This window comes from Lycorma delicatula, chromosome 3 (assembly GCF_047948215.1).
Source record: "Lycorma delicatula isolate Av1 chromosome 3, ASM4794821v1, whole genome shotgun sequence".
In the NCBI taxonomy this organism is placed as follows: Eukaryota; Metazoa; Arthropoda; class Insecta; order Hemiptera; family Fulgoridae; genus Lycorma; species Lycorma delicatula.
Genome location: NC_134457.1, coordinates 41,274,396 through 41,288,704, shown reverse-complemented (window position 1 = coordinate 41,288,704; position 14,309 = coordinate 41,274,396). Strand labels below are relative to the sequence as shown.

Here is a 14,309-nt window from a genome sequence, read left to right as displayed (position 1 = left end):
CAGTGCCAGTACAAGTTGTATATTGCAGACCTTTGACTTTACACATAAACAGAATAATAAATATAGATTGAATTATTTATTGAAAAGTGAGTTCCAATTATCTGCCAAAGTCAAAAGTCATCTAAAAATAATATATAAAGACAATAAAGTGAATTGTGATGTAATTTTAAAATCAATGAATAGTATTTTAGATATGAAAAAATTAGCTCATATCTACCTATAAAACATAAAATTTTTATTTAATTTCTTTATTACGTAAATAATTTAGGCTAAAGATTTTTGTAAAATAAAAGGAATATGCACTTGTAAGTATACCTTTATTAAATCAACTTTTCTTACATAAATTCAACTGCGATTTAGCTGCCAGGCCTCCAGCGCCTACAAGACTGCCAATTCCCATTCCAGTAGAAATTCCCCAAAAAAGTGCCACTGAGCTGGATATTTACCCAGATCTTGCCCAAACAAAGATCTAGCCTCACACCTCACAGCCCATGCACATCTCCTATTGGAAAATGGAAGCATATGGGCCTGTGTATAATTTTAAAGATAAATGGATTACATTTTGTTTTAAGTAAGAATACTTTTTACTGTGAGTCTAAAGTACTGTTTATTTTAATTAGATTAAGATAATGAAGTAGAAATCGTACTTTGCACCTCTGTAACAAAATAAACATGCTAGGTAGGTAGTGTTTGAGTGGAGGAGTTGTAAATGAGGTAATGAAGTGTCTTGTTTGCTCCAGAACCCATGCTTGTAGGTCTGTACAAGTGGTTCTGTACATGTTACAGAGGTGGCAGCAGTCAGTATGCTAATGCAAAAAATGGGTGTATGAGTTTCATTGATAAGTTACAGATGTTTATAATGTTGTGAAAGAACTAAGTGTTACAATGGTGTAAAAGATTGAATGCAGAGAGGAAAAACGTCCATGATATTAAATGAACTAGGCCTCTAGCTGTTAATTCCTACATTTATTGATGATATTGTCACCAAACATTAAAATCTATGTGAGGTGAGATCTGTACTAGCTTACTGATCAACACAAAGCAAGCATACAGTGTCGTGCTATTGTTTTTGGGCTAATCCAAAGAGAGCAGATGAATTTTTCTTGTTCATCAAGATAGATGATAGAATATTTGGCTTGAAAGTCAGAGACAGTCTTCTGGGGTCCTAAGGTTAATTCCTTGTTTAGTTTATGGCAGAAGGGTGAAATGAAACAATAAATTTTAACAACAATTTAAAAAAATATAAATAAGATTATTATGATTCTGGTTTGAACTTTTGTTAGGTATGATTAGAAGAAATTGTGATGAAAGCACATTCTTTCTTTTTGAGGAAGTGGGTTAAGGTGATAACGCCTTATTTATTTTGAATTATTGCTATTGCTAAATATATTATGAATTATTGCTGTTGCTGAATATTGTGGTGGGGGGAAAAAACATTTCTTTGCATTCTCCTGTTAGATGGCTTTCATTGTATAACTGGAAATATTAATCAAATCTGCCAGCACTTGTGGGCCTTTGAAAGGTGACATCCTTGATTATTATTATATTAGATTATTTATTTAAAGACTATTGTGTCTTGTAAATTAGTGAAAAGAAAGAAAAAATTCAATTTATTTTGAATTCTTATTGCAAAAAAAGCAGATTGTTAATGGTTGATAAAAACATGTGTGATGTTTATGTACATGATTTAGTATCAGTACATGTTGCAAAAAGCTGATTCAAGCATTTTCATTTTGGAAGTTGTAATGTCTATGATTCACCTTGCTCTGGTCAGCCATAACTGACAAAATCAATGAAATCATGGAAAAATTGAAAGACCAGCACGTTAGCAGTCATAATGTCAATAACTAACTAAAAATTTAGTACAAAGCAGTTGTATATTGTTTGAAAAAGGTTGGATATAAAAAACAAACTATATTTGGATGCCATAATGAAAAATTTAATGAATCAAATTTCCATCTGCAATTCATTGCTAAAATGGAATGAAATTGAAACATTTTTGTAGCGCTTATTATAGACATTGAAAAATGCATCATTTTCAACAATAATATGTTGTAAAGATTGTGGTGAAAGTCAGATATAACTCTGCAAATGGTGGCAAAGCCAGAATTGATGTCAAGAAAATTTATGTTATATGTAATGTGTGGAGGGGAGATGGGATCAGAGGGAATTGTTCACTATGAGCTGTTGCTGCCTGGTCAAATGATAGATTCTAACCTCTTCTATGTCAACAACTGGAAGGATTATGCCAAGCGATTGAGCAAAAGAGACCAGAATTCATTGGTAGGAATGGTATTGTCTTCTGTCTTGGTAATGCCAGATCCCACATATCTTTGGTGACCCATTGAAAATTGAGAGAGCTTGGCTGGTAAGTTTTGATCATTCACTGTATAGTCCTGACCTTGTGCTGTTTGATTTGGTTTTTACAGAACTCTTAATGGTATAAATTTGGCTTTGAATGTGGCCACTGAAAGTCACTTATCACAGTTCTACTTAATCCAGAAAAACACTAGTTCTTCAGTGACGGAATTGTGATTTTACCTCAAAAATGAAAAAAAACTGATCTATCAAAATTGTATCCTGGAATAGTTACTTTAATATTGGAGGGACAGATAGAAGGAAAATATTGTGCAGGCAGGCAATGTTTGAAATATGTAAAACAAATTGTTAGGGATGTTGAATGTAGGGGGTATACTGAAATGAAATGACTAGCACTGGATAGGGAATCTTGGAGAGCTGCATCAAACCAGTCAAATGACTGAAGATAAAAAAAAATATATATATAAATATATAAGTATGTATATATAAAAGATTATATTGGTTATCATTGATCTTTGATTTGACTATCCCTTTTAGTATCCAGTTCAGTTCAGTTTCACTTATTTAGTTCTTAACATCTTAATATTTAACTTCAATCTTAAGTTTCTAAATTTTCCTTACATCACGTTTCAAAAGCTTGTTTCTTTCTAATCCTTTACTTTGCTGCTGTAAAGTATAGAGTTTAATACAGTAAAAATTCTTATATCCATACCCTAAATATTTTTTTTTGTAGTAGTAATATTTTCTTCATCAAAGTTCTACTTATACTAGTGTCATTTTCAAGTATTTCTTACTTTATAATCCTTTATAATTTTACTTCCTGAATAGCAACATAGTTCAGTTTCTGGTATAGTATTCTACCTTAATATAATGGTTGTAATTTTTGTTTTTTGGTTTCATTAATTTTTTTTTTTATTTATTTGTAAATTGAATTTTCCTCTTATCTGTGCTTCCATTTTATCATATATACGGATAACTCCATACATATAAACATAGCAAAAGTTTGACTAATATATGATGAACTGTTAACTTATTCACTGATAATTTCCCTCTATTTGTTAAACTATGTTATGAATTGTAAAAAAATATTATAAATGACATAATTTTCTTTTCTTTAATTCCCTAGTCTTTCTATCTCTTTCATTTTTTTATATGATTAGATGTATTTTTTGCTGTAAATTAGACACACAGAAGCAATCTGTGAGTATTTATATTAATAATAAACAATTATTACACTATATTTCTTATAAATGATTTTTTAGTTTCTTCTAAAACTGTCATCATCAATAGTTAACATTTTCATTTTTTTAAAAATAATTATTAATCCATTCTCTTCTTTCTTTTACTTTGTTAATATTTCTTAGTACAATTTGAAAAAACAGTAACAATTTACTTGTCTTTCATCTTCTATTAACACAGCTATTTGTACAGTTTTTATTTATTTTACTTGAAATATTTCAAAACATGTTTCTTTTCTACTTCGCATTATTAAATGCTTTCTTAAATTCTAAAAATCTCATCTAATTTCTTCAATGATTTATATTTATATTTTTAGCCTAAATTTTATAATTAATTTAAAGTTCTCTTCATTTCAATTGAATTTTTTTTAAATTATTTGTTTTCTTATTATTTATAAATTACAGTTGTGCAGATTCTAGGAGCACTCATTTTGTAGAGTTTTAATGCCTTTAGTTTACTTAGACTAAAGTTTCTGGTTCCAGTTAGATTATTAATGTGGAAATTATTTGTACTGCCTCAAAATTATCCAACCAAAATTTTATATTATACATTGCATGGTTTCTGTTAGGGAAAATAAAAAATATGTTGGATTGTCCATCCTAAGTGTATTATGTTGTTATTCTTGCTTTTCATTATGTATTGTTTATATGCATCATTAATATAAGTGTACGATAAAATCTACAGGGCTGATTACTTTATCCAGTATTTGTAATAAATTTCTTAATTCTTTATATAACAACTCTTATTAAACAAATTGAATATCAATTTGTTTGGTTTAAAAAAAATTTAACAATTTTTGTCAAAGTTTTCCATGTTTCTATTTAAGTGAGTTAGATTGTAATTAAACATTTTTTGGCGATTTGTTTTACAACTAGTAAAAAATTGAGCCAATTTTTGTGGGTTACATTTGTAATTTTAATGGCTTAAAGATTAATATTTCTTATTGTTATTCATTTGCAATTTATTACTACAATATTACTTTTTTTATTATTTATTATTTTATTAACTTTGTGTATTCATTAATTTTTTCCATAAAATATTGTAAATAAGTTTTTAATTTGCCTATGCAATAGTTTATCTCACTTTCTTAATTAAGTAAGTAAATGATTAAATAAATGTTTATTTTGATTAGTATATAAAAATACATTATATAGATCATGTCAATAAGTTGAATGAAATAAAATGTTTTTTATACATTCATTGTGTTTTTTTATGATTAATTTATCATATAAGCTTGAAGCATGTGTATTGGAATATTGCAGTTTAATAACCTTTTTATTTTATTGTAATATGTATTTGTTAGTTATATACAGTTTATTTATTAATTTTTGTTTTTTAGAGCACCAAAAAATGGCAGACTCAGCAAGTGGAGTTGGGAATTTCCTGGTGAGCAGGCAGAATATACAGCGTTATTTCCAAGATCTTGGACTGAATACAATATTCCAGAGTATAATATCAAATTAACTTGTCGTCAGGTGTCTCCTGTTATTCCTCATAATTACTTGGTTTGAAAAAAAATTATGATTTTTTTACTTTAGTTTTACATTTGTGTGAAAATGAAATAAGAAAAGAGTCCTGTTTATTTTCTTTAGAATTCATTTTTACCTTACTCATCACCAAATGGACTGAATTTGATAATTCTCCTATTTTGTAGGTTACAGAGAATCTCCTCTGAACCCCATTGTAAGGTTCTCCATATATTTTAAGGGAAGATTATTTTTTTTAGTGAAAAAGTGTCTTGGTAGATTGATTTTTTTTTTGTTTAGATATATAATATACATAATACAGTGTGTCCAATGAAGAAATGGAGAAACTAGTAGAACGTGTTTCACTAGTAGAATGTGTCCTGAAAGGACACATTCTACTAGTGAAAATAATAAATAAAGTTCATATAAACATAGGTCTGAAAACGCTTTGTTTTTAAGTTAGGCTAGCAAACAATTTCGCTTGGATTTTAGCTCTTCTAATAAAAAGCTCTACTGTAATTTTTGGGATCCAAATTGAGGTGTAAAGTTGGTGGTAAAAGTAAATAAAAACTTTTAAAAATTGGTTTTTTATTGAAGGAAAACAGATGAAAAATAGATAGAAAATCGTATTATTCTTTCTGTACCTAATAAACATTATTCTTAATATAACAAAACAGAAAAAATTAAATACATGAAGTGATAAATGGGAACAGAATAACAAACGCTCAGTTACAGTAATTGTTTGAAATTCCCTCCACAATGTAAGCAGCACTCTGCCTGACATAAAATATTTCTAGTGGCCTTTCCATATCATCTCAGAATTGTTTTGTATATATTCAATAGCATTTCTTATTTTAATGAGTAACTCTTCTTTATTATTAACTTTTTGTTGGTATACAATTGTTTTCACATGACCCCCAAGGAAGTAATTTAGTGGCGTTAAGTCAGGTGACCGTGGTGCCCAATTGATTGGTCCATCACATCCAAACCAGTTTAAGAAATTAGCATTCAAGTGATTTTTAGCTACTAAAGAAGAACATGATATCACACCATTGCGTTGGAAAATCATTTCCAATGTAATTTGTAAAGATACACTTCCAAAAAAGCCAACAAATTACTTTTCAAGGAATGAACATATGACCTTATCTCCACCCATAAGGTTTTCATTAAAAACAAATGGTCCCAAAATTTTGTCATCAATAATGCCACACCAAACATTAATGTGAAATCTGTTGGAAACTAGTTTCCGCAGTACTGTGTGGATTGTCTTTGCTCCATAAATGACCATTTTTAGAACTGAAGACTTGTTTGACATAAAAGTGGCTTCATCAGTAAATAAAATTGAATTTACCTTATCAGCATTGTCTAGAAGCCAATGACACAAGTTTAACTGCTAGGGGTAATCTTGACCACAAGGTAATCTTTGAACCTTCTGCAGGTGAAAAGGGTAAAGATTTTCCTTCCGTAGGGTGCACCAAACTGTTTTTGATAAACCAGTGTGACATGAAATTCACCTTGTATTAGTGCCTGGGCTATGCTGAATCCTGCAACATTCATCATTAACACAATGATTTACTTGGCATTCAATAGAAAACAAACTTTAGAAATGACCCTTCTGTTCGTAAATGCTGATACACCAAAGAAAACATTTTCGTATTTGGAATCCGACTTCCAGGATATTCTCTTCTGATATTCACTTCGTGCAGTTTCAGAATTTCAATTACAAAATCCATAAAAAAAATTATATTGAAATATTCCTTGTTAGAAAATTGAAACAGCATTTTTACACTTTTTCTTTTCTCTTTAGCCTCTGGAACCATTGTAATGTATGACTTCAGAGGATGAATTAGGATGATATATATGAACATAAATGAAGTGTAGTCTTGTACAGTCTCAGGTCGACCATTCCTGAGATGTGTGGTTAATTGAAACCCAACCACCAAAGAACACCGGTATCCACAACTTAAAAATTAAATCCGTTTAATAGTAACTGCCTTTATTAGGATTTGAACCTTAGAACTCTTGACTTTGAAATCTTCTGATTTGAATTAGAGAATTAAACTCTCTACTAGTTTTGTTACTAAATTTTCTGTATTTAATAGTTATTTAACAAAACTATTGTACTACAAACCTAAAAAAAAATGTTTTTGTTACTAAATTTTGTGTTTTACATTGGATATCTTAAAAACTACTTGAGTTACAGTTCTGGAACCTGCATTATCCTATTTCACAGCTCAAATTACATAAGAAACCACCAACTTTACTCCTTATTTTGGGTCCTAAAAATTACAGTAGGGCTTTTTTTATTAGAAGACCTGAAATCCGGACGAAATTTTTTGCTAGCTGTAACTTGAAAATAAAGCATTTCCAGACTTATGTTTGTATGAACTTTTTTCATTATTTTCACCAGTAGAATGTGTTCTTCTCTGTTTCTTTGTAGGACACTTGTATATACACAGGTGATTTCAAATTGCATGGCAGTCTCTTGGGAGATGATTCTGTAGCCAAAAATAAGAAAAAAAGTTCACAATACATAGGTCAGAAAATGGTTCGTTAGCGAGTTTTGGCGTGAAATATTTAGCCCTGCTTTTCTACTCTCTCTGAAATTAAACCATACTAAAATTCTTGGGGTTTAAATTGAGGGGTAAATTTGGTGCTTCCTTATGGTTTTTGATCTAAGAAATTGAATAAAAGTGGTCCCAGACCTCTACTCACCTAGATTTTTAAAAAAAACCGGTAAAACATGAAAATTTTTTGTCAGAAAATACAATTTTTTGGGTTTGGAACAAAGTAGTTTTTTAATTTACCAATAAAAAAAATATAAATTTCTAGTTAACCTTGTAGAGAATTTAATTCTGAGAAAATTTATGTAAATAAAATCTATTAAAATTAAACACAAATTTAAGAAGTTCAACTTAAATTAGAAACAAAACATACAAACTGGAGTGGAAAAGTGATACAACTTTTACATAGCAATTTACATACAAATGCTAAAAATTATAAAGATAAATTTGAGAACGTCTTTTTCTAAAACATATTAAAAATTTTTATTTTTTCATAGATAGGTAATAACAGGTGATCAACAATTAAATTTATTGTCCAATATTTGAATATTCATTTGAGCGGTGTTTGTGCTGTTATTGTTTTGCTCGAACATGAATGATGTTTTTGCAAACGGAACAGGATGATGTAAATGACTGGCTGAATATGGATTGCTCAGATTCAGGATACAAAATTTCGAATAACAATGAGGTAATAGAGTGCGTAACAAAAAAGGACGAGAATGGTTTACCCTGATGATGTAAATTCTTAGTTCGGGAACTAAAAATATACAGAATGTTACTCTGTACAGCCGTAAATTTGTAAACTGTCGGTATTTCCTATAATTTTATTATCAAATTAATTTATTTTTACGTATATTATGGCGCTAATACAAACTGATATTTTATAGACAACGAATTAAATTTAGTAAATCAAATAATTACTGTTTGAAGTCGATATTAACATAGACGACATTAAATCTTGGTAAAGGAAGTTATAGATTTTTATCTATAAGGTATTTATTTAATGATTTACATAGCAGTGAGATTGATGAGATTTAAACTGCGGTTAAATTTCCAGGTGTCATAAGAAAGTTACAGGTAAAATTCCGTATTGACTGGTTGAGTAGATTTTGCGGTTATCGGGAACAAACGAAAAGCACTCCGTCAATATATGTATAGATTGAGGTTAATTATATATTTTTTTTGCTGTTAACGTATATTTTTCCACAGTAAAGTATTTAAATTTTTTGCCGTTAATTTAAAATATATTCTCGATATTTTACTACAAAGTATGTGATTATGTTTTCCTAACGTGTCAGAAAAAATCTATTTATGGATTACATTTAAATACACTTCTGTGTAAATGATTCTGATAGCGATTTATTTGTTATATCGTTTTTTTAAAATAATTTTTATCTTCAAATTATATTTTATAAACATTACATTTAATTTAAATATATTAGAATTAAGATTCATTATTAATTATTTTATCCGATCCTTTTATTTTTAATTTTAAGATCGATTGACCGATTAGTTAAATGTATTTTATTTCAAAAATTTATTTACGTCGGAATAAATTGAATGTAAAATATTCAGTGGAATACAAAAATTCATATTTCAGTGATGAGCACAGATTAGAGTTCATTTTTTATCAGCGATTGTAAACATCAAACATACAGTTTGATGTATAATTTTAATATATTTATAATTAGAACATACGTACAGAGTGTTGCGGGACGTATTCGCCGAACTCCAGAAACTGATTCAGGACACCAAAATCAGTAAAAACGTTCATATCGACATAAGTCCTGCTTTGCTTTGTTTTCCTTCTGGACGCAATTTTGTGATTTTCAACAACAAAATTATTTCTCAGAAACGGGTTAACCTACATTAATTAAATTTGGAAAATTTAATTTTTTATTCTACAAAATAAAAAAAATTGAAAACATCAACTTCAAAGATTTAAAAATGGAGTCATCTTAATTTTTATTCTTCAATATCTTTGTGATTGTTTATTTGATAAAATTTTTACCAATTACAAAATTTATTAAGAATTTTATTTTGAATAAAATGACACCTCGTAAAACTACGTTGACAAACAATCGAGTTTTGTTTGTCAACGTAGTTCTATTTCTTCCATTAAATATAATAAATAACAGTAAATTAAGAAAAATTATTAGCTTTTAATATTTTATCCCTTCTACGTTGTGTGCTTGGAAATGTAAAAAATTTTAATAATATTTAATGAAAGACACATAAAATTATTATACTAATTCTTTACTTTAATTCTGCGCAGTCTAAACATTTTATTTGCTTTGCTATGCGTGCGCGCGCGCGCGTGCGTGTGTATTGAAACATATTTGACGTACACTTAGATCGCATAGAAAAAAACCATAAGTGAGATAAAAGATGAACAGATTTGTTCGTTATTTATAATAAATCATTTATATTACAGAGCTTGTTTACTCACTTATTATCCCTCTCTTTCTCTCTACACAAATATATATATATATTAAAACGTATGAACACGTGTACATGAGATATAACATCACCCTTGGCTTGTTTTTTTACTGGACAGCTGTCATTCTCTCTAATATAAGAGATGATTTATGTCTTTAGTTGTGTTGCCGTGTCAGTTTGTTTTTTAACGGTAATGTTTTACCTCTAGTCTGCAGTTGGTTTAAATGTTTCTTTTCTATCTTAAATCAGTTATATTCTTTCTAATAAATAGAATAACATTTCTTTAAAGATATATTCACTTCCATTTGAATTATTAAAAAAATGAATATTATTATTTGTTTAATCTTTTCTCAATTTTCCTTTAAAATATTTTTTTTTCGGTTGCGGACCATTTCTTAACTAATAACTGGAGATGATTTCTAAAAATAAAAGATTAACTGTACGTATTTCCGTTTCTTACCTTGAATAAGAAATTAAAGTGTCCCAAAAAAGTCGCTTGACCGAGAAATACAGTATTTCAAAAGCTGAAAACAATATTTGTGCTTTTATAAAAATCGACAATAAATTTTTTATAGATAGTAAAATTTATTATACATTTTTTTTAAATCTTACAAGAATTGCTCAAAAAGCTTCAGAGCTTGGTGGTCTTCAACCATTTTAAGGGAAAAACGTAGTTTACTGTTCACGGTTAATTTAAAGATCAAATTATCAGAAACAGGAGTGTTTTCCTATAAATATATCAAAATACAAAAACATAATATTACAATTAATATATAATATTATATTATTGCCCAAATCGATATATCACCTGTGACCGTATTATTTTTCCTGAAAATCGAAAAATTGTGTAAGTTTATTTTTTTTTTTATTTTAACTTCGTAAGGTTTATTGGTAATTCGGCGTTGCACTTCCTCCAGATTCAATTAATTTACATCAATAAATTTAGGATAACCGTAACTTTTAATCATATCCTTATGCTATATTTAAATTTATTAAATATATCCCTTGTACCAGTTTAGTACACTTTCTTTTTCATTTACAATCGTTAACCTTTCTTTCCAAAAATAATACGATTCTAAATTATAATTTTCAATTATTATTAAATAATCAGATGTTTCACCATCTCTGTTACATATACATATATGTAATAATGCCTGTTAAATTACATATGCACATTTTTAAATGTACGTAGAATTTTATTTCACTAATAACTTCTGATATTTTTTTTTCATTTTTTTTTTTTTATTGAATAATTATTTATTGTAATTTTTTTTTTTACAATCACGGGTTAATAATTATTAATAAATTAATACATTAAATTAAACAAAAAACACACGTTGAAAATTGGAAAAGGAGTTGATGTCTGATTCTAACCTAATATGCCATTCCCTTATACATCCAGATATTTCATAAATTAAATTTTCCTTTAGGTACTCTAGAACCGATGGAAAAAAGTACCGCTTGTGATATATAATTGAAAAGCTCTTAACGAAGGCCTATTAATGCAGTTAAGAAAAAGTCCAAAATGAAATTTGTTTTGAATTTCGGGCATTTTTGGACACTTTTCATTCAGTGCAATCACCATTCATTGTCATTTAGGACATCATTCATTGCAATCAAAAGGGAAGGTAAACAACTAGATGTGACAGCAGTAATAAATCCAAAATTTCAACATACTACGGCTAATCGTTTTGTAGTAGTTATGCGAGAGATACGTAAATACATACATACATACTTGCATACATACATACGTACGTACAGACGTCACGGCGAAACTAGTCAAAATGGATTCAAGGATGGTAAAATGGATATTTCCGTTGAAATCTTGAAATGTTTCGCGATCACGATACTTCCTTTACTTTATACAAGGAAGGAATTAAAAATAAGAATATACAACGGATTACAATTCAACGCAATATCTCGCCGTACGAGAAAGGGCTTTTTTATTTAATATATTTATTTTAGGATTATTACGTATTAATATATTTAAATAACTAATATGGATTTTAATCGTATCTATTTTCATTTTATAATGACTCACTGATATAGCGCGTTATTTAACACCGATCGAAATAAAAGATTTACTTAATTACAGCCTACATCATTCGACATAAAAAATGACAAAAAATAAATTTATAGAATTTCTACTGTCGGAAAAAATCGGAACGTTTAAATTAAATTTATAAATTTTAGTATAATTGTGCAGAATTATAGCGTATTTCAGTCGTTCATAAAAAAAGAGGAAAAAAAATTGTTCAAAATTTGAAAACCAAAAACCCGCTCAAAATAAATTTTCGGTCATCTTCCTTTAGCTGTCAAGAATAGTTATTAATTAATTAATCTAGCAATAATATTAAGTTAATTTATCAAGTAGTTTTAATATTTGTTGTATTTATAAGTATAAATATACTACGATTAGTATATACTACGAATAGTAGCACGATTTTCACAGGCTCACAGTTAACGATGCGAAGTACGCAGAACGCTTACAGTTACAGGTTCGCCATCTTGAAGCGCGTTGAAAGGAGCGTGTCACAAGCGAAGCGCCTGTCAGAAATTAAGCGAAACTGAAATCAAGTGAAATCGTTGCGAAGTTAATACCTTTCGAAATCGGATGAGTCTTTTTAATACGCTCCATATTATTATTCGCCGTTAAAAATAAAAAAAGTAAATTTTCTGTTAGTAATTCTGCCGATTAAAAAATAAAATAATATAACAGAAAATTTACTTTTTTTAGTTTAACATCTATTCGATGTTAAACTTAATAACCGAGTAAAAAAATAAATAGGTTAGCGAAACTTGCACACCCGGTAACGATTAAAAGCCGAACAACAGACGTGTTTATCGGCTTATTTTATAAATAAAAACTTATTCGAACGTGCTTTGCGGTTGAGACATCATCGATTAGGAACTAAGTTCTACCGCATTCGCGGTTTAATCTGCTACGATCGTTGAATTTCTTACGTCGATGAAGCGGGATCTGCCGATAAACAAATTACTGTGGAAGTTTTGGACGATGCTAATGTCGGTGGAGGTTGCAAAAGGAACAAATTATACATCGTCAAATTTCTAAAAAAAAGTTGTACTTCTGAAATATAAACGTGTCATCATCGGTGTTAAATTTTCTAGTCGCCAAAGATATAATAACACCGTCGACTTCTACGCGATTTCGAATTTAATTCGATTATAAAATCTAACATTTTATCAAAATTTGTTGAGATTCAGTAGTGTAATTAATTACATGCAGTTATCTTAATTCTATTAAATTATGTATTAACTAAATATATTATATACGTTTATATTATATCTCTATTATCAGCTATTATATTATTCACTATAGTCGGTGCCGTATGAAGAAAAATAGATCACCAATACTTGCTGAACGAAAGCAATCCGATAGGCCTTAAAATATATATAACAGTTTTCAAGAAATCTATGGTAAAATTTAAAAGGTTGGTGTCGACAGACACTATTTTACGCTTGGCGTAAAATAACTTTGTTAAAGGGCGTTATAAACAAATAAATTTGTTTAACAAAACTTGTAGAGATTTAATTCCCAGTAAAACGTATGAATTAAGTCCACAGAAACTAATCGCCCGTTTTTATTTATTTTACTCCAGAGTTGGAAAAATATAACGCTAATATCGAAGGTATTAAAAAATATCAAAAGTCATCGGTCTAAATGAGAATTGTGAAACGGAATTGCAAGGTGACTGCGTGTAAAAATAAAGCTATTAAACGTTTTTAAAAATCCTGTTTTTCTTTCGGGCACGGAACCTTCAGAACGCCCTTCTTAGTTACCGATCCTTTCTTTAAAATAAACTTAAACATATGTATTTAGTAATATTTCGTAAAACAGTTTATTTTTAAAAGATCGTCTTTTATAAACTACTTACAATCCCGTTTAGGTTTTTCCCTGCGATACTATCGGTTAACTGTAAGTTTCTACGATCAACAGCGTGAAGTTTTATCTGTACAGTAGAATATCAAATATATTTCAATGATTCTCGGTAATTTACGTTCAACAAAAACCGACCGGAAACGGTTTCAATTTTTATTATCCCGTGTAAACCCGGTCGGGATGTTATTTACTCTTTACGGCGTATTCATTTTCATAGAATTAGTGGGTTACATTGATGGAAAATTCATATGATATCGGCAAAGATTCTTCGTTTAGATCATTGATTCCCAAAGTGGTCCAGGTGGACCACCAGGGGTCCACGGGAGACTCGACGGGGTCTACAAAAAATGGGGGTTCACAATTCGTAAGCGGGGGTCCACG

The 14,309-nt window shown here is 29.0% G+C and overlaps 1 protein-coding gene and 1 long non-coding RNA gene across 6 annotated transcripts in view; one reads left to right on the top strand and one right to left on the bottom strand.

The window, feature by feature from the left end:
- LOC142321533 (GTP-binding protein RAD-like) overlaps positions 1-14,309 on the top strand; it is a 110,062-nt gene that overhangs the window by 13,221 nt on the left and 82,532 nt on the right. The window contains 1 exon segment of the mRNA XM_075359695.1: positions 4,898-5,063. Within this exon segment, the coding sequence (XP_075215810.1) occupies positions 4,898-5,063 (166 nt within the window).
- Positions 1-14,309, bottom strand: part of LOC142321534 (uncharacterized) — an 81,536-nt gene that overhangs the window by 55,504 nt on the left and 11,723 nt on the right. The window contains exons 2-3 of one of the 5 annotated variants that reach the window (XR_012755655.1): positions 10,488-10,551; positions 6,376-6,568 (exon numbers count right to left, since the gene is read on the bottom strand). The exons of 2 other annotated variants lie outside the window; for them this stretch is intronic. This is a non-coding gene — a long non-coding RNA (uncharacterized LOC142321534). The remainder of the gene's footprint in view (positions 1-6,375; positions 6,569-10,487; positions 10,552-14,309) is intronic. 2 more of the 5 variants (XR_012755658.1, XR_012755657.1) reach the window with 2 other exon arrangements.